Below are 21,436 nucleotides of genomic sequence, written 5' to 3'. Positions count from 1 at the left end.
TGAGACCATCTGCAAAAAGAACCCAGCGGAGCAGAGCATGTGTGCACAGTCAGCCTTCTCTATTAGAAATCGACCCCAAAAAGAAAAATCCGTTTTGTATATTTCACTACTTCCAAGACCCCACGGGGCAGTTTTTTTTTGCTAAAAGCGAGAAAACATACAAGTGATTCAAACAATGTGATATGCAAATGACGTGGATCAGTTGGTAGGGGAATTATTAATGTGCCATAATCGAGTACAAGATAATTGTGCTGACTGTGTTGGAATAACTAACAGCTGTATTTAATGGAACATTTAATTGCTCTTAAAGGCTTTCCTAGAATAAGCAGTTTGCGATGCTACCACATGCTGTGGACGTGACTTGTTTATCTTATCACTATGAATTTCACTTTGCCCTCTGGGCTCGCCTTTTGATGTCTTCTCACTGTATAAATATTCCTTTAGAATGTATTCATTCTGAAAATAGATCTTGTCTAACCTCTAGAGTCCTACAATCTTAAGCTTTTTCAAATGTCTTCAGGGCTGATTAATATGGATGCAAATTAATATTGCCATAGTAATAGGAGTGTGCGTTTGTTTTTATCATAATATAACAAATCAAAACCACGAGTCATACTATTGATATTCATTGCTAGCATAGTAACAAAACAGAAACTTGTTTCTAAAAAAGCAAATCAGTTTTCATAAATTCACTAAAGCTTCGGTTTTCCATTAAGCTAAAGTAATTTTCCTCCTGTGCTGTATGTGTCTGTTTCCAACCAATCATCAATGTGCACACAAATCCTTGAACCAGCAAGCTTTTAAGCTGGCAAGTGAAAAAAAAAAAAAGCTCAGTTACTATCAGATCAGTGCTAAGCTTCACAATCTGCATATAGGCCTATACAATATTTCCCCACAGCAAGGAAAAGGGAGCGGTAACAGCCAGCAAGTCCACTACAGATGGGTGACAAATTACTGGAAAAATCAACTTAAAGTATCTTAGCAAAATGGTTAATCACCACAAAGTCTTACACATGCATCTAAAATCTCCCATAGCTGCTCAACTGAGGTGAGATCAGGCAGCAACCCAGGGTTCTGAAAATTGATGCGAATGTGGAAATGCTTTACACTTGCATTCTTTCTAATACCCACAGGGGTTGACTCTGCTGGTTGCAAAAATAAGTCAGATTGTATAGAAGTCAATGAGAATAGGACCCTACTTCTTACTTGATTTATTACCTCAGTAAACATTGTAAACATGAGTTTATGGTCTCAATCGCATGTTTCAAGTCTTCTTCAATACAGCATGATGTTCATTAAACCCGTTCTCACTCCCAACTCGTCAAATACCGCTGTTCAATTATCACCACAAGGCATCAGCAACGACACACAGAGGCACCCTTTAGCAACAGTACATGATGAAACGGGCTGTCAACTGACTCCAACGTAAATCCACCCGCGGCGTTATTCGACGGTCGGAGCGAGTGAAGTTGTATTAATAGCACGAGAGTCCGTTCGGGGCGCGTGTGAGGGGTGGTGAATGGGTCAAACAAACACAAGACTTTCAACCAGGATACCACTGTTTATGTTCCGTGTCAAAATAAAAGTTGACTTATTTTGTCACGTCAGTCTTTAGTCATGTGACTCGATGGTATCGTCAGTCCTGTTAGTCACGTGAGTCGTTAGTATCGTCAGCCCTGTGAGTGAAGTTAACGTCAACCACGACTGTTTCCTAAACCTGACGAAGTGGTTGTGTTGCCTAAACTTCCTGTGAAAATGGGAGTTTATTTTGAAAGAACACTATACATGTAACAAGCGTATATTGAAATGCCGTCCCTGACACGTCCAAAAGAAACACAAGAGGGGTACCCCGTGCGTTGGTGTTTGACGAGTTGGGAGAGATAATGTGTTGGTTCATTTAGCAAATTATGGTCCCATTTATAGTAACATAGAGGATGAAGCAGGGTATGCTTTAGGGCGTGGCTACCTTGTGATCGACAGGTCGCTACCACAACCTTGTACGGTCTGGGAGTTGTCTGTGTTTTCGTCTTACAACTTTAACCCTTTCACAGTGTGTTTTCAGTTCATGCAAGTTAATTGTAACAATTTGGTCGCCTAAAAATGTCTTATTCAGCATTCGGTTTTACTTACCTCTCGTGTCACGTCTGGTTGCAAAAAAACAAGATAGGGAAGGCCAAAAACCAATATGGCGACGGCCAAAATGCCTAACCCGAGGCTTTGAAAGAGTAGTCCACAAACCAATGGGTGATGTCACGGTATTTACGTCCACTTCTTATCTTCAGTCTATGGGTGAGATCAGGTGACTGCCAATGCCATAGCAGATATGATTCATCATTTTCATCAAACCATTCACTGAGCTCTCGAGACCTGCATGGAAGCATCGACATTTGTTCTGTTTGTCATTTATTCTGATTTTTCCTTTAATTTGTCAGCAGTCTGTATATTCAAGCAGCAAGCAAACATTCCCAAGTGAGCCCTGAAGGCATCCTTTTTAGCTTTCATATTACACTCTGTCGGTGGAAATGTAGCTCTGCCTGCTGCCAGAGACGACGTTCAGGGAAACACTGCTGCTTGGAAAGTTGACATAATTCCACTTTCAGACAACACAGCGGCCCAGAAGTGCTGTGGCTCAGGACGTGTCGTTTCAACTGTTGGAGCAGGTGAGAGCCGGAGCCGGAATTTGGCATCGTAACTGGATTGAACACCTCTCAGCTGCTAGTTTTACTGAGTTTCTACAGCGGAGGGAGAGATATTGTCGGGCTTAGTGCTCCCAATAGAACTCAAGTTCAAATATGCTTTATTTCAGAAATAATAGTGTTGTTGCAAAAGCAAGTACAAGACGCAGCAAATAAAGAAAGCAGGATAATATGAAAAAAAAGAACACACCTAAGACAAATGTTCATTAATTAATAAGAAATGTAAAATTTATCATAAAATTAATTATAATTTTCCCTCTGGACTAAGCTATAAGTCACCACAATATAAAATCTCAATGAGATGCTGGAAGTGAATATTTATAGCTGATAAATTTAATAAAATGAACTCGATAAAAGGACATGATGCTACAAGTTGGCAATTAAAATATATGTATTATCTAAATCAGATTATGGCTCCTCTTGCACAGTGCATAGATGGATGATAGCCTCTGTGTTATTGGTGTGGGGCCTCGGCAGGGCAATGCAGCACTTAGCCTGTTAACATGGTCCACTGATACACATGGCTCCGAGGCACATCCATTATTTAAAAATGTAAGGCTTTAATATTATTATAAGACCAGTTAGGTGAGAGCATTTCACTGATGAAGATTCATCACTTGCTGCAAATCCCTCATATGAATAATTCCACGGAAACAGGACAAAATGTCACTTAGCGAGCTTGTGTTGTCAGATTGAGCAACAATGGGCTTTAAATGGCTGCACTTTCTGCTTGCCTGAGAAAAAAAAAATACAAGATAGCATTAATGTTTCATGGAAAATCATCGTTCATTTCGAAAATCGCCTCATTCGCTGCACCTTCAAGGATTGTCGTTGGCTTAATCACCGCGGCAGGGTAGATGTGCAAATCCACATTTGCATCTGAGATACGTTTTCCGGCTGTTTATTCAGTCTTTGAGGATTTCAATGCATGTTTTAAGACCACTTTGTTGCACTGACTTACACTCTAATGTCAACCAGCGAGGGATAAGCTTATAAACTCTAAGAAAAAGTGGAAAAGGAGGAAAATAGCATCAGAATGAGATTATTGTGAGCGTGTGAGATAAAAAAAAAAAAGAAAAGAAAAGCCACTCGAAGCCACAGGGGAGGAGCAGAGGGGAACCTTTGGTAGAAAAAAGTGGAATTTAATACTGTACAGTATGTGGTGTTATGTTCACTGAGGGAAGCTATTTTACAGGAAGTACCAGTCACTTGAAAAGAGGCCAAGAGAGCGAATGGGATTCTGCGCATTTATTGGCTTCACTTCTTTGAACCAGCTGTAGATTAAAGAGAAAAACCTGAAAGAAGCTAAATTCTTGACATTGGAGATACGACGCTAAAGCCAGGAGCTATCATCCATCTATTTATACCAAACGATTATCTGAGGCGTCTTCACCCTTCATATCATGGAAGGAAACCTGTAGAAAGGTTAAACAGGTTGAAAACACGGCAAAAAGAAGGACATTTATGTTCCTTTCTGAATAATGAAGATGCAAAAAAAACAAATCTGCCCGTAATGAATTATTCATCCACGCTTGTGATAACGGAGCGCTTTGTTTTTTCTTATTTGGTTTTGTTTTGTTTATCCTGCCATCAAAACTGCCCCCAAACTCAGGGAGCCGTGTTCTCTGCAAGCCGTTCTTCATCAGCCATTATCTGATTTCTGAAGCTCGACTCCTACCCGTGTTCTCTTCCACGCCAGCAAATGAAGTGTAACGCCGCACGACTGACTGAGCACTCAAGGCTCGCTCGGCAAATTGGGTCAAACATTCCTCATCACTTCTCCTCCCCGTCAATGATATTCTCCTCCCAACTTTAGTTTAATGAATCTTCAATACAGAGGAGCCCGGGCTGCAAATCAAAGGTAAGCGCGTTGATTGATGCAGCATTTCCTGCGTTAACTGACGCGCCTCGATCCGGGGCTAAAAGGCCCGCTAAATAAGGCCCGTCTGTCCTCGTCTCATCTCTTCTGTTCAGTCGCACATGACACCTTGACTCAAACCACAAAATGTTTGACAAATGATGGAGGCTCTCAAAGGAAATTACTGAAATGGAGGGGCTGATTCATCACACTATGTAACAGCAGAGACATTTTTTTCCGCACTCTTATCTCATTTTTACCGTCTTTGATTATTTTCCAGTGCTGCTGCACTCAGTCCTCCAGGCCTTAAGGCATGGCCTTTCTACTATTTAAACTATGTTATCTCTTAAAACCAGGGGACCAGTGCTCTTCTTAAAGGCAGCTTTGTTTTGGCATCCGTCTTCATCGGGGCGAGGTAAAAACCCATGTTTGGAATTAAAGGCTGCTGACGTGAATATTTTACATCAGTCACCTGAAAATGCCTCACAAACGAATGTACCCCAGAGGGCTCTTTCTCTATTTATCTCAATCAGAGGGGTTTTAGCAGCACTTTGGTTCAGCGCCGGCTGCCAAATCAGCTCAACGTCCTCTTGCCAATTCACTTTACAGAATGTACAGTTTTATCTCTGATGGACTGTATAGCGGGGCATCACTAAGGATCAGTCAATGAAAAATGGGCTGCGGCTCAAGAAAAAGGCAAGCAACTTAGTGGTTTAGCTGCAGCTACAGAGTCAGAATGAGGGATACAGATCCTGATGGTTCTGCTTTTCCAATGGAGTTCTGTCTTAGAGCTCGTTAATGACTGCTTAATGTACTATGTACAATCTAGGCATGCAAATTAAGAGAAAATTGTGAGCTTGCATCGTAGATCATCCAGCCTGGTCGCACGGAAAGGTGTGTGAATGACACAATAATGCGCAAGGCAAAAGCGTGTTAGAAGAATGGCATTCTTGCTTTAGGCGTGTCATTTTCACGCCATGTAGTCTGTACTGACTGCAATGTATAGTATGTGCATCCGTGTGAATATGCTACGCTTAGAGCTAGTGACAGAATAAAACAAGAGAGAGACCGCTTATGGCGGGTGTGTGGGGAGTTGGATGGGTCCAACAAACACAGGACTTTCAACCAGGAGACAGAGTTCAAGACTGGTCTTTTGTTTTGTAAGCTACGGTGGTGACATTTTTTTTGTGTTTTGCATACTGATGTTACGTTGTTTCCGTACATATTTTATTTAGTTTGCCTACTTATTTTAAGGCTAAACATGAAATTTTTTCCTAAACCTAACTAAGTGGTTTTGTTGCCTAAACCTAAGTGAGTGGTTTTGTTACCCCTGCTGGTACTGTGCCTTCGTACACGCGTGTATTCACATCTCGACGAGGCAAACGTGACACTGACATGCTATACTCTGGTGGATGGGCGGTTCTATTACACGCTTTGGCGTAATATTGGTTTTGATAATCACAGAATATTATAGTATGGGTGTTAGTGTTTTCACATTTCTTTTATGAAATCAAAGCTAACCAGTTGAAAATTTGACCGAATTTAGTGGATGCAATGCCCCACATGCAGTATTCGCAGCCATTAATTTCAAAACAAGTATTGCACACCACGAGGTTAACAACATGTGCACAGGACCAACAGTTTTGTAGAAATCCTGCACGTTTTCCAACACCTATACTCACTTTATCTTATTAAGACCTTTATTGGGTAACAAATAATAGCATAATGGTAGTGGGAAAAACAATAAGTTTAAAAATGTATTTGTTTTTGACAAAATTAATAATTAAATGATTTTGATAATCAGTTAATTGTTTAAAGGTTCTCTATACGATCATTAATATAGCAGCAAACAATTATGCAAAATATAAAGTGGAGTAATGAAGTCACTCTCCCTCTGTGTGTGTTGTAATCTGAGGTTTTCTGTGCTTTCTTGACATACTACATACCACTGGCTAGCTCATGTCCGCCGCTCTGCATTGTGATCATACTGCGATTACAGCTGATAACGCCATCTCAACCGAAGACGTCGTAGCGCCCACACCCGGTCCCCCCTCAGGTAAACACTGTTAGCTCTGTCAGCACTGTTGCCACTGTTTGCACGGTTAGCACTATTAGCTGCGAGCCGCTGGCTCAGCCATCGCCACGTTAAGAGCCGCCTGGAGTCACCAAGAAAAAATACCAAACTAGTTCCAGCTTTTGTTACGTGAGGATGTCCTGTTTATTTTCATTTTTATATCAATGCTATGTGGCCTGTGTGTAGAATTTTGAGCTGAGATTATTTTCTCATACACACCAATGTCAAGGTTGAACTTTCATGTAAATACAGTTTGAAAAGCAACACATGGGGATCTATTAGTCAGGTCAGGTGTGTTTGAGTGTGCTACATCCAATCATAAAAACTACCACTGCAGAGGCAGATGTAATCACAGCATACAGCACAAACAGACTGAAGAAGCTGACAGTGTCTCAGATGGGTGTTTTTGCAGGTTGATGTTATTGCCTACATTCCGTGACGTTAATCTGTTGTTTACCACGAGCGAGTGTAAACACATTAAAGCCATGTGAGAGAACAGACTCCTCGGAAAAGCAAAGAGAATTCAGTCTGCGGTACGAAGGGCAAACTCAGCCGATTCAATTCATTTTGCTTGATAACAACTGACAGAGTGATGAATGAACACACCCTGAAGGTATTAAAGATGCAAGGGGATATTTACATCTTAAACATATCTTGATATGCATAGCATGCTGTTCCATACAAGAGCCTGTACACGCATGACAGAGCGAGGAGGGAAGTAAACCGCTCACTTCATTTCTTCTCCTGGTCGTACTCTCATTCGCTCATTGAGTGTGCATGTACATGCATGTTTACTTCAATGTTACATCAACACACTAAAAAATGCATACGCAAGATTAGCAAAAGAAAATGTATAATTTTAAACAACCAGCTGAATAAAGAATGTCAGTATATTTACATTACTAAAAAGAATATTTGACCTAAATTTCTGTTTCATTTTCATTGTTCAACTACATTTGTGGCTCATCAACACAACGGAAAGAACTGTCACTGTAAATATAGCTCAAAGAAATGCTGATACATCTCAGTCCTCAACATAGTCTCAGACGAATAGACCTGAGCTGACCAAAGCAACTCAAATCAGGCTATACGGTGAAAGCTACTTTGTTCAGGCTGTTCTCACACACCGTTTGTAGCTATAGCTACAAAATGTAAATGCACTGTAATACGTAAAGATCCCACAAAATCAATTTGTGTTTAATGCAGGTAATTGTGAACAAGGCAGTTTAAAGGGTAATGTAGGGAGAAGGTTGGGTGGATCGGTGTCTCAAAAAACACAGGACTTTCACTCAGAAGATTGCCGTTCATGTCCTGCATGAAACCAGAAGTCAATGTTGATTTATTTGTCACGTGAATTCCGTACATGAGTTATACGCCACTTTCTGTGTTTTTGCCCAAACCATGAATTTTTCCTCAACCTAAGTAGTTTTTGTCACGGAACTTCCGTACTTAAGTTACGCCACTTCCGGCGTGGCGTAACTTAACCACGATCATTTCCTAAACCTAACTAAGTAGTTTTGTTGCCTTATCCTAACCACATTTTCTCCTGTGAAGACAAAGTTTATTTTGAAAAGACTGGAGTGGCAATTGGCGCTGGACATTCGTAGAAAAATGCACGAAACATTCGGAATAACTTTTCGCAAGTCATCATACGAACCGTTGTATGAGAATACACAGCATGGTTGGATAGGGACAGCTAGTTGTACCACACCAGAATCTACAAGGAAGACATGCCTCAAAATGACATATGTTTATGTTCAAGTGACAAAGCCCTCTAGCAGTGATGTGAATTATGATACTTGTCTGTCCAGAACAAAGGTGGAAGTAGTCCGCAGAGGGACGATGGAAGGGTCAACAAAATATTCGACTTCAACACAGGAGACTGCTGTTTGTTTATTTTACCCATAATGGCAGTCATTCTACAACCTTTACCAAGTTGTTGTTATTGTAACAATGATGATGAACATCCCCGGACATTAATGAAGTCATTTCAATCCAAATCCTGATAATTCCCTAATCTTATAACCGAGTAGATTTTGGTTGGATTTTTGAAACAGTGATTTGTATCTGTTTTGGAAGGCACTGACAAACTGTCATGTCGATAGTGAGCAGAAATACAAATCAAATACTGTATTTTGTTGTTTGATTTGGACGAGTTGTTAGCAGGGGAATGTTAATTCGGCAATGGTACCAAGTAAAAAAATCCTCTGTAGCCAACAAAGATATTGAGTGCTTCAAGCAACTAAGAGAGGTAAATGTAAAACAATGCATTATGTCATGTGCTTTACCATTTGAGTATACATAAATAAATACATTTAATACATTTTAGCCAATTAAGATACTTAATAACTGTCTTGCTGAGAGTTAGCAACCCGATATCATGCCAAAGTGTGTAATAGACCTGCCTGTCCACCAGAGGATAGCATGGCAATGTCACATTTTGCCTTGCCAAGGCATGATTATATATTTTCTAATATAATGCGTGTATTAAGGTGCAGTACCAACAGGAGGCAACAAAACCACTCACTTAAGTTTATCAAAAATGTCATAGATGGGCTTAAAATAAGTATGTAACCAAAGTAAAATACGTACGGAAACAACGTAACATCAGTATGGAAAACACGTGACAAACGTCACTAATGTAACTTGGAAAACAAAACACCCGTCTCGATTACCGTTCTCCTGGTTGAAAGTCCTATGTTTGTTGGATCCATCCACCTCCCCTCTCACCATGGTGTGAAAAAGACACGCCTAAAGCAAGAATACGTTGTTTTTACACACTTTTGCCTTACGCATTTTTGTGTTATTCACACCCCTTTTTGTGCGACTGGGCTGGAGTTAGATGAGAGGCTTTGTGAAATCTTTGGTTTAAAAAAAGATTGGGAACACTGGTGTGGGACACATTTTGCCCAACAGTTTTCAGATCTAATGTGAAGTAAATCTACTAAGTAGTAGAGGTTTCTTCCTGGATAATTTTCCCTTATGGCACCATAGAAATATTTATTGGGAGGAGTTTTGCTCTTGAAGTAACCTAAAGTAACCTATGAAACTATTACTACTGCCGCTGGGTTTTTGGCTAGAACATTAGGTGAGGTCTTAAAGTGCATTCACTATGAAGGGTTCATTAATTAAAAATGTTAAGAAAAGCATGAAGTTCACCATTCTATATAGAGGGTTCAGTCTGCTTTATGTCCTTAAAATTATGTTTTAATAGTCTGCAGTATGATGACATCCTGCATATGAAGCAGGCCAGAGTAGCCCACTAAGGGTCTATTGATGGGTCGCCAACTGCATACAGTAATTGGTAGTAAGTGGTAAGTACTTGGCAAGTACTGACCACTGTAGAGTGAATTTCTTAATTTGTTCCAATCCAAGGAAGGAAGCACTAGCACCATTATCTCAAAAACAACATTTGCACATAAACAGCAATAATATGTGTTGTATTTACTGTACAAATGTAAATACTGTACTGCACAAAAACAAAGAAAATCAGAAAGATCTCTGTGTCTTGTCCAAGGGGCGTCAATAGCTTGTCTCAGAACAATTAACAAAGCAAACTACAAACCAACAATGTGGATGTTACAGCTCTCATTAGGGCAGCAGGTTTGCATGCATCGTCAAACAATATGAGTCAATATTTCATGCTAAAGATCCCATAATATTCTGTTATGATCATAATGTTTTATATGAAGTCCAGTGTCATGTAGGTCAGTAACTCAATAACTCAGTGTTTGTTATGTTTGCCAGTAAAAATATAACAGCTGAAAGGGTGTATACTGAATGAATTTAGAGACTAATTCAACAAAGAGAAAACAGTGGACCCTGAACTCATCTCATTAAAATGAGCCAAACCTGCTGATAGTAGGGTTTCCATTCAAAGGTTCCATACTGGCCGTGATTTCATTAATTCTTTAGTGAGTGAGCTTATCAAGACCACTTGCCATGTTTTGAAAAATACAATAATTATGTTTATCCACTGAATCAAAATCTAATTTGAACCATGCCCTCATGAAATGGCTGTAATGAAATACATCTCCAACAATGGTGGCAATTTAAAGCTCTGGCAAATGAGTACCTGCTTTTTTATTTTTTATGTTAGCTACTGTGTTTGACTCAGAGCAGCAAGCTTTTTTACCTTGATTGCAGTGGAGGCGATCTGGATGTGGTGCAGCTTGTGCAGGGTGCTCTCCCTGTCAATAAAATAGGAGGCAGCCAGCTGGTGGAGAGCTTCCAGAGTCACAGCTGTGCCATTGGATTCGCTCACTTCAGGCGTCCGACTCAACTTCCGCTTGTCCACAAAGATCATTAATGACTCTTCCCCTGCGAATGCACACGGCAGACACACACACACGCAGTTCATTAATGACTCATCCCCTGTGAACACACACACAAACATAATGTTCTTAACCCATTTACACCTGCCAGCGTTCATTATACAATCACATAGGCAGATAAGCAGTGCTTCTGAAGGTGGACAGCTAATAAGAAACTTAGCTGCCAATTGTACGCTGTAGAATACATTTTGTAAATGTGTTGATAAGTCTGCAGCTACAGTGTAGTGCGCAAATTGAGATATTTTATGGAACAAGTATTTCAATACAAACCTTCAGAGGACAATGCATTGACAAACGGTGGGAAGAGTGAAAGATCGATGGAAAAAATCCTTTCTAACTGCATTAGATTTTATGGGGAACTGGTTTTAATTTATACACAGTACAGTACATTACCACTGGGGATGGATAAAGGTTAGCACTTCTCTCCACCGCAGTGAGAAAAAAAAAAAATCTCAATTTTAATAACTCACTTTGTCTTTTATTGAGTCCTGAAATCTTTTAACAACCATGTGTTTCCAATAAAAATGAAGTTACAGGAATACGATGGTATACTTGTCTTAACTGTATTGCAACAAGCTTCTCTATTTTGTCTCCTTTCAAGATATTGTCAAATTTTTTTCGCCCAAAAAATATGTTGAAATAAGGAAAATCATTTGGAAACAGATTATCTTGTGAAATTAGCAATATTTTTTCCTTTTTTTGTTTTAAATTAGTATCAATTATAACGAGGAATCACTGTTTATTTCGATATCAATGTTTAAAAATGCTATATAAGCACCTTTAAAACACTTGCACATTGCTCAAATTCCTTAAGACTGGCTAAAGTGATACTGTAGGATGTATTAGGCCATGCTTTAAGCTGATACTTCTTCCTTTTTGTTTGCAAAACATGATGCACAGGATTGTCCTTCCAATGTATTTTAAATACTGTTGGCATTCATCGCAGCTTTGAGAATTTATGCACGAGAGACACAAGATGAAAGGAGCCGGCAGAGGAGTTGGGAGGAGATTGTGCAGCAGATAGCCAGCCACAAGAGCTTTGTTGCGCATACAGTAGTCTGGCTAACGTACATCTATTGTTATGGAAACAGAGGATCCACTGGCATTTTTATTAAACAGCTCCAAACATAGATTTTACATGTTGAATCAGAGAATATAAGCTTAAACAACCACAAACGATCCCACAGTGACAGCTGAGACAATATTTAGTCAAATATTTAGTTGTTTGAGCACACAAGAAGCTTTGGAGCTTCAAATATGTTTAACTGCTAGATATTTACTCTTATTACAATTCCCCTTCATTTGACAGCTGATTTGTCTACAGCAACAGGGATGGACAAATAGAGAAAGAGGTGGATGAAAAGGTCCAAACTTCGGACACGGTAGTCATATATACAGTATATAATTTATATACACATCGGCTCAAGTAGTTCCAGGAACAGGAGCTGCAGGAGCTACTTTCAGAACAGTAAATTGAAGTCCCTTTAGCTCTTTCCTATTTGGGGTATACACCACATCTGAAGACATGGGTTAATTAGAAAGATTATGGAAAGCATCAGCTTCTTTGATGCAGATTCATACGTATTTCTTTTTTTTTTTTTTTTACTGCTGCATGACTGTGATGTTGGAAAGGAGATGTTCAGAGGTCTCCAATGTAAATATCTAGTGAGTGTTTGAAACAATTAGCAAATACAGTTACATTTCGTTTCACTCACTAATGATATATTTAGACCCTGGTTCCTCAGGTTGATGCTGGTAAAGTTCTTCAAGTTATAAAACGGTTCCTTGAGGGATTCCTGTTGGGAAGGGCCACATGGGTACCCCAAACCTCACCTTTTAACTCTTCCTTTCTCTTTTGTGTTAACGGTGCAACATTGGAAATTCAGAGTATTAATATAGCAGCAAACCACTATTTGCTATGTAAAGATATAGAGGAGTAATGTCTACCTGAGCTGAGAATGAAGTCTCTCTCCCTCTGTTTGTGTTGTAATCCGAGCTTCTCTATGCTTTGTTTCAGGCTGTTCTTATACACTGCTCATAGCTATACCTATGAAAAAGTAATGCACTGTAATTTGTATATAATTCACATAATTGTGAACCAGGAAGTATAAAAAGTGGCGGGTATGAGGAGGTTGGGGTGGGTAAAAAAAAAAACAGACTTTTGCCCAGGAGACCAGAGTCCGTACCCCGTGTGAAACCAGAAGTGAACGATGCTTTATTTGTCATGTAACTTCCATACTTAAGTTATGCCACTTCCGCATGGTCTTTTCCTAAAACCTAACAAAGAAGTTTTTGGCACGTAACTTTCGTGCTTAAATTACACCCCTTCCTGTGTTATTTTAACCAAAACCGCAATCATTTTCTAAACCTAACTAAGTTATTTTGTTGCCTAAACCTAACCAAGTCAATATTTTCATAACTCTAAGTAATTTTATTTTGAAATAGTGAAAAATGACACGGGCGTCACATGTTGCTGGACATTTGTAGGAAAATCCATGAAAAATGAGGAATAACTTTTCATAAGAAACCCTTCAAACCATTGTATGAGGATATGTTGTATGTTTACGTCGCCAACCATGCGTGCATGGTAGTGCTTGTGAGTTCCAGTGTGTGTGCCCCACTGGCTATAGCTCACGGCCGCTGCTCTGCACTGCGCTCATGTGGCGGTTACCGCTGATAACGCCGTCCTGACCCACAGCGTTAATTACGGAAGCACAACCCTCCGTTTCCCCACCAGGTTAACACTGTCAGCATTGTTGCCGTTGTTTGGCTGCCGGCTCAGCTGTCAACATGTTGAGAGCTGTGTGGAGGCAATCCCTCAATCATAGATATGCTCTGAATTTTGAATTTAGCACCTTTGCGGTAGGTCATTAAAAGTAAAGAGAACCAAAGCCCGTCTACTTACCTCCCAGTGTAGCGGAGAGCAGGAAGTGGGTTCCGTATTTCCTGATAATGTTGTCAGTGATGGCGCTGAGACTGGGCCTCCTGCCCAGCTGCCTAATGGTCTGGAGGAACTCGGGGTCCAGCGGCAAGGAAAAGCCATTGTTCTCTTGTCTCTCCAGGGCCAAGCTGTTCACCTTCCAGCGGCCAAACTCCCTGCAATGTCACAGAAACACACGCTAAGAGTAAGCAAAGGACACACAGCACATGAATGCCGCATGCAGGATGCGGGTCCAACAGAAGCCACAAATTACACCTTGTATGGACAATGCAAAGACTAAATGCACTAAAGTGGACTTGAACAGTTTTTTTCCGCCTCTGGAAAAGAAGGGAAATGGGGCCCATTGTTGTGATTTTAAAGTGTAAAAAACACAGCTTGTGTCCCTCCTGAGGAAGGCTCATATTCAGATCTTTTCCTTGCCTGGCGTGAAATATGATATCTGCAAGACCTCTAAGTGAATCCTGTGTACCACCCTTTAAAACATGAATGGGTAACTTTCGAACCACAGCACCTCAAAAAGAGGAAAAAAGATTGCGCTATTATTTCAAATCGATGGAGAAACACTGTTTTTCACTATGGTGCAAAACATTTCTCTGAGCTCGAGGTAGAAATAGCATGATGACTTAAATTGTTGACAAATGCTGTATACATTAATAAACCCTTACAAGTGTCCTCGTAGCTGCATACAACTACATTCAAGTTTGCTACAACTTTATGTTTAGGCAGTTTGTATACTGCTTATAAATGCTAAATAGAGGGACTTGTGTTACTGATGAATGGTCTCATGCTATTTCTACCTCCGGCTCGGAGAATTGCTTTGCACCAGAGTGAAAAACATTGTGTTTCTCCACCGATTTTAAATAATAGCACAATCTTTTCTCATCTTGAGTCACTATTGGAGGCGCCGCGCTTGGACGGGCTATAATCATGGATGGAGTCTTGCTGCTTTCGGGGTCTCGTTTTGGAGGGAACGGGCTTCATCTGAAGTCGTTTGATATTCAGCCTGGCCTTGGAGCATGCCAGCTGCCTTTATCTACCAATTGCAGACTGAGTGCTGCTGCTGCTGCTTGATGCATAGATTAGCGCTATTCAAATGCAGCTGGTAATAAACATGGTTCTACTCCTACCTAGCAGGGGATAAATTGAAGACCTTTCAATCACTGTTGGGCGGTTGACTTGTCTTTCAGGGAAAAAGACCAACAATCTGACATGCATTTGAGATTGAATGTGTTTTTGCTGCAATCGACGAGATTCACGAGAAAATGCACCATGTTATGCCAAAGAGTGGCTGCAACACAAAGCATACCTCTCAGATATACCTCTCGATACTCTACATCTACTCTCCTTGTTCAGATAAAGTGCTGGGAAGTCTGTTTACTGTAAACAATATTAAGTCACAAATAAAAGAAGTGAAAAATATATTTTTGGCTAATTGGCTGAACTTTGTCATCTTCACTCCCACCTGCCACAAAGACGAAGACATCTGAAGTGGTTTAGAAATGACTAAAGGATTTAGAGTTACCATTTTAGTCTTGTGATCAAAAAACAAACAGAGATGTTGTATTTTCATTTAAAAAAATTGAATACGGAAAGGAATGTTCTTCGCCAATGTCAACTTAACAATAGCCATGATTCAGACAACCCCACAACACCTGAAAAGAAGCAATCAGATATTTCTGACATGATGACAATTATTTTGGTGCAAATCAACAAAGAATGTATTCAACACTCCACGTTCAATCATTTTTTTTTTATTATCTTGATTAGATTATGCAAAGATGCAGTCTGGAAGATGTGGTAATAACACAGTAAGGCAGCCACCTCCCATCTTAACATTCTGCAATTTGGATACCAGTGTTATTGGTCAATATGATAATGGCTTTTAAACTGAGACAAAGCAAACGCTAACGTACAAAGGCCAATGTGTTGGCAAACAATACTAAATCCTGCAGACATGGAGGAGCATGGCATTCATTTGGAGTTGTGTTTCCGTCTGCTGTGTGGGTGAAAGTCCAGCATATCGCCTTTAAGCTCTGGTTTGATCTCCACCAAATCCTGAGACACATAACTGGCTTGTCTCTTGTTAAATCGGATTGTATTTCCGCATCATTTAATTTACTGGATTAACCATAACCATGGATGTATAAAGAGAACTGGATACAGCTTTGTAGGCGGGAGTCCGTTCATTCCTGAGAGTTGCTCTGTGGCGCATGAAGCCAAAATGGCTTGACTTCTGAGTGATGAAGTACCCAGAAGTCAATGTTGATTTATTCATACAACGCAACTTCCAGCGTTATTATAAGCCAAACCATGATCTTTCCCTAAATCTAAATACATAGTTTTATTGCCGAAACCTAAGGAAGTTGTTTCCTGTGAAGATGGATGTTTATTTTGAAAAGACTGTATGCATGTACTGAGCGTAAATCGACACATGTTGCTGGACATTTGTAAGAAAACGAACGAAATAGGAGGATATATTTTTTTGTGAGCTATCATGCGAACCTTTGTATGAGAATACGTTGACGGAGTCTCAATTGTTTTTTTCAGAAAATTTGCTATATGGCTGTGTTTTTCTCATTCACAACAGCACTACTTTATCTATATCACCAACCCTGAGTAGCATCCCATGCATACAATATGCCCTCGCAAGTGGCAAACAGATGACGGAGACAATCTAATGTGAATGCAAAATGGCTTTCAAGAGCAGAGGACTGCACTAAGTGATAGCTTCAATGTTGTTTTACAGCATAACACTGACAACCACTACATGCCTGAAATGCCAGCTGATATGGTTTCTGAGAAGTAAAAATTCCTCAAACTTCCAAAAATGCAAACAGTTTTTTTCGAACACTGCTTGCTCCTTCTGCTTTGCCAAGGAGCAAATCATGTCTTTCTTTCTCTCTCTAACATACATACAATCTCTGACACCCTACAGACACACACTAACTCCCTCATGCAAAGACACTTGCCCACACACATGCATCCACACACCCCGCAGCTGCAAACATCTAAACAAAGCTGCCCTTGCTGCAACAACTTTTGCTCTCGCCCAGAATATCGCAGAGCCCCCACGGGTGCGGGCCAGCTGCCAATCAATTTTTCACCAATAACAATGACCCCCTGAGAAAAATACAGAACAGAAAACAGCTCATTAAGGCCTGTTTCATGTCTGTGTTTCACTATAACGAGCGGCCATTAGTGTTTCTCTCGGTCCGCTGGGGCCGGCTGAAGAAGGGAGCGGCGGAGAGAGGAAGAAGGAGAAGGACACAATGCCTCACTATGCTGCCTCGCTGATGGACACTTATGAATAGCGCCACAGCTAAGTTGGAGGATACAGCACACACACACACAAACAAATCTGTTGTGGAAGACTTCAATCCAACCTCACCTTCTGCACGCCATATACACACACGAACAAATCTTGCGTTTCATAGAAGACTGCAGGTTTATTTCACCCTTTAACTCCTCTCAGCGAGATGCTGAGTGACTGAAATAGCAGACACACACACACACAGGTATATTTCACCTGCAGCATTGTGCAGCAGGGGGCTCGCTGCACATCTACCTGTCTGCCCCCCCTCCGAGCGAGCCGGAGAACCGTGCACCAGGAGGCGAGGAGCTGCAGGAGCTATACAGGGGCCATGATCAGAGCAGAGGATCCGTATCCTGCTACCTGTCCATCATAACCCAGGTGTCTCAGATCCATCACAGCGTTACAGGCAGCCTGAGGGTGCCGCTTGGTGCACAACATAACATATCAGGGAATCAACCCAGCGAATAACCCACTGATGCAGTCAAAACACGTGCCACCGAGCATAGCAATGCAGATTGTGCCAGTTCAGTACAGTATGTGACCGAGCAGGCTCGGTGAGAGCCTGCTGCTGCTGCTGCTAATGTTATCTCCTGAGGCATGTTAACAGGGAAATTGCCGTAAGAAAATTAAATGCATCACACATGACACATCATGCTCTATATTAATAACAGGAGGGCACACACAGAATCAATTTTCCATTAGCAGTCTGAAAACATTAAACTGCCTTTCAAGCTCAAAGGAGTTCTTTTAAGATCACAACTAGGGCTGCAACTAATGATTATTTTCGTTGTCAATTAATCTGTGGATTATTTGGTCAATTAAGCGATTAGTTGTTTGGTCTATAAAATGCCAGAAAATGGTGAAAATATCGACCAGTGTTTCCCAAAGCCCAAGATGACGTCCTCAAATCTATCTTTGTTTTGTCCACAACTCAAAGATATTCAGTTTACTGTCATAGAGGAGTAAAGAAACTACGGACGTAACGATCATATATATATATATATATATTGATTCTATGATCAACGATCCAATACCATCAATGCAAAGTGAAAACTTTGATATTTATCGGCATCTTTATGATACGTCTTTATTTTGAAAATCCCACGGCACGTCTGTGTCACCATTTCCGTCCAAGCGCACCTCCTTCCTAAACATTCAAACAGTGCTTAAGCATGAGAAATGCGGCACTTTATAGTGAATAACAGGTCTATTTTTCATTCTTTTTATTAAAAATAATGAATTGTTTTTCATATACTGTATGTGTTACAACCTGTCAAACACACAAAGACTCTGGAGAGACCAAAGCATATGAAAGGACTCCATGAGACCGGTTATGTGAAAATAAACAATCAATTCATTGTCAGTCAGGAAAAAACAACTGTTAAAATACAACTAAGCCAACAAAGGGTTGGAGATCCCGTTAAAATGAACAAAAGAAGGGGAAGTCGCTGCGCCAGCCACGCAATGGGCCGTCGTACCCAGCTCATCCCCCTAAACTCAAAAATAGGCTAAGTAGACCAAACTGAACTACCAAGGATGTCCAGCCCAAAAACAAAGTAACAAACTAAATGCTGGGAAAAACCCATCTAAGATCGAGAAAAAAGGAAACAATGGAGAAGGAAGTCTCCCAAGCAGTGCTGAAGGCTGGCAGGCCTCAGTGCCAGTGATTGTGCGCCCTAGCACACCATTTTTCCGCCCTTTTCTTCCCCCTTAATCAGCGCCCTGTATCAGGTGCGCTCTTCTTGGGAAAAAAAAGGCCAGAAGGGAGGGGAGAGATCGATCAACAAAACACGCCCACAATACAATGTGCTCTGCCGCACATGTAGCAATATGTCTGGAAGAGACCAGTAATAAAATTGTTGAATCATATTTTAGTTGTTTTTTGTGAGGTGATATAAATGTAACAGATTGTGTTATATGGGCATATCGTCTCATATCAATTCCACGCCCCTGAATTGAATCAAATCAAAATTGTTTTGTGGCAGACTTTGTGATATCAGAAAATATCGTATCGTAATCGATATAATATGGTATAGTGATGAAACTTGTGATTTAAACCCCTAAAATAAACCAGAATTTTTTCACATTTAAGAAGCTGGAATTGAAGATTTTTTTTCTTAAAACAAAATACTCAAACCGATTAATTGATTATCAAAATAGTTGGCAACTACTTTCATTTATTTATTTATTTTCTTTTTCTTTCTTTTATTCAAGCACCAAGTAAAATTCCATCAAAACGTTATACTGCAACTGTATTATATGTGATATTGTATATCACATGAACAATTACAGCTGCACTGGCCCACATACACTATTGTTTAGGTCAGCCTTGATGTCATTATTCTTTGTGAAAAATACCGAAGGGAGTGTCTATATAAAGGCATTCTGCTGGGTGTAAGCCTGACCCTCTGGTTAATAAAAAGCCCACAAGCTATATGTTACGACTGCTTCATAATACTGTTAAATGATTGGAAACCACACAGGGCCACATGGCATCTTTCAAACTTCAGGCAAAAAAAAAAACATACTAAATTGGGTTATAGTATCGCATGGTCAATTTGAAATCCCTTCAGAGGGATTTGTGCATGAATTCAGTTGTTTGTTCTCATTAGCCTGAGCAACTCTGTGGCCCATTTATGAACTAATACACACAAAGTCATATGTGACTGGCAACGTTTGAGGACTTCATGCCATTGATGCTGTGAAAGTAAACGGACATGAAGCATTTATATTTATCAATCATTCATGGATTTTGTTATTTTGTATTCATTTGCAAATCCATGTAGCACATCCTTTGGGAAGAATCCTCGTGTTCACAACTTTATTATGGTTCTTGTGTTAATCATTTCTGTGTGTGTGTGTGTGTGTGGCATTACTGTGTCTGTCAACATTAGGAGTAGGATTGTAAAGGCTGTCAGAAGAATGTCAGGAAGAGGGCGTAAGTATCATCCATATTTTAGATAAAAGGCAAGCACTGTATTTAATGTATCACAAGCTATAGGACGTGTAATGTAGAGCTTGTTGCACATTACATATCTTGAATAAGCAGCACAGGGGCTAATATGATATGATACAACTTTTTCAGTTTGCACTGAAATTCATTTAGCATCTTTCAGCAGTTCCGTTCAAGACATGCACATACAGGTTAAACATACATTTATAAATATGACACTTTCGTAGACGTACAGAACACATTCAAACAGTTATAACAATTAGAAATGTCACATTTTACATGGCTTTGTTGAATACTCAATTCTGATTGGTCAATCACGATGCTCTACAATCTGTTATTTCTTTATAACAGACCGTTGCTATGTATAACAGACCGTTCCTGTGGGCGCAGTTCTGATCTTGGACTCTGGCAGGTCGTTTTTGTGTCAACTTATTGATTTCTTAAGAAAGTAGCTGTGTAATAAACGGGATAATGTAAAGCTAGTGGGTCATTGTTTTGATATAAACCCCTTCAGGGCGACGCAAGACCGCTTCGCGTCAGTGTGCGGCATCGCCTGTTGGGGTTTATTTCACAACAGTGACCGGCTCGCTGTACATTATCCCTTACATGTCCTCTGGATTCAGATTTTATTTAGCAGCACACTGTTTTTGGTTCAGCAACAGGATAGACTGATGTATAAAATAATTCTTCAGCCTTTTGCATTTAAATGAAGGGACTCAAAATGGCCTATTGGGGGGCAGAAGTTGGTATTCTCCGTTTAAAAAAATGCGATTAGTCAAAAGAAACACCGTTAGCAAGTCTGGGCATGCTCTTGTTGTGAAGCATGTGTTTTCTTTGTCCTTGGAGTGCTATAAAAATGTACTGTACACAACGTTCTGTTGAGACACCTCTTACTGACTCTTGGGATGTGGTTCGTGGTCTCTCCTATTGTAATTACAATATAATTGTCCTACTTACACTTAAAATAATGCATAAAACATTGATGGATTTAGCGTGCTTACAGGTAATGTCCATGACAATGCATAACCCAAACCTCTGTAACAATGAAATGAAACTGAGCAGAATAATGACACCTACTCAAATTGCCTAGGTCTCAGATGAAATTGTATGAGGTAAAAACATTACAATTTATCCTCTACGGTTTGCATATGTGCACACATTTTTTTTTCAAACAGTAAGTAGATTCATTTTGTATGTGTTTTTAAAAAAATATAATTTAGGGTTAAAATCCCTCTTCGGGTGTAAGTTAATTAGACTAGCATGAATA

At 40.1% G+C, this 21,436-nt stretch overlaps 1 protein-coding gene across 1 annotated transcript in view; it reads right to left on the bottom strand.

The window, feature by feature from the left end:
- LOC119488894 (BMP/retinoic acid-inducible neural-specific protein 3-like) overlaps window positions 1-21,436 on the bottom strand; it is a 63,698-nt gene that overhangs the window by 26,281 nt on the left and 15,981 nt on the right. The window contains exons 3-4 of the mRNA XM_037770894.1: window positions 13,868-14,058; window positions 10,764-10,948 (exon numbers count right to left, since the gene is read on the bottom strand). Coding sequence (XP_037626822.1) covers window positions 10,764-10,948; window positions 13,868-14,058 — 376 coding nt within the window. The remainder of the gene's footprint in view (window positions 1-10,763; window positions 10,949-13,867; window positions 14,059-21,436) is intronic.

This window comes from Sebastes umbrosus, chromosome 5 (genome assembly GCF_015220745.1).
Source record: "Sebastes umbrosus isolate fSebUmb1 chromosome 5, fSebUmb1.pri, whole genome shotgun sequence".
Taxonomy (NCBI): domain Eukaryota; kingdom Metazoa; phylum Chordata; class Actinopteri; order Perciformes; family Sebastidae; genus Sebastes; species Sebastes umbrosus.
This window is presented reverse-complemented; position numbering and strand designations above follow the sequence as displayed.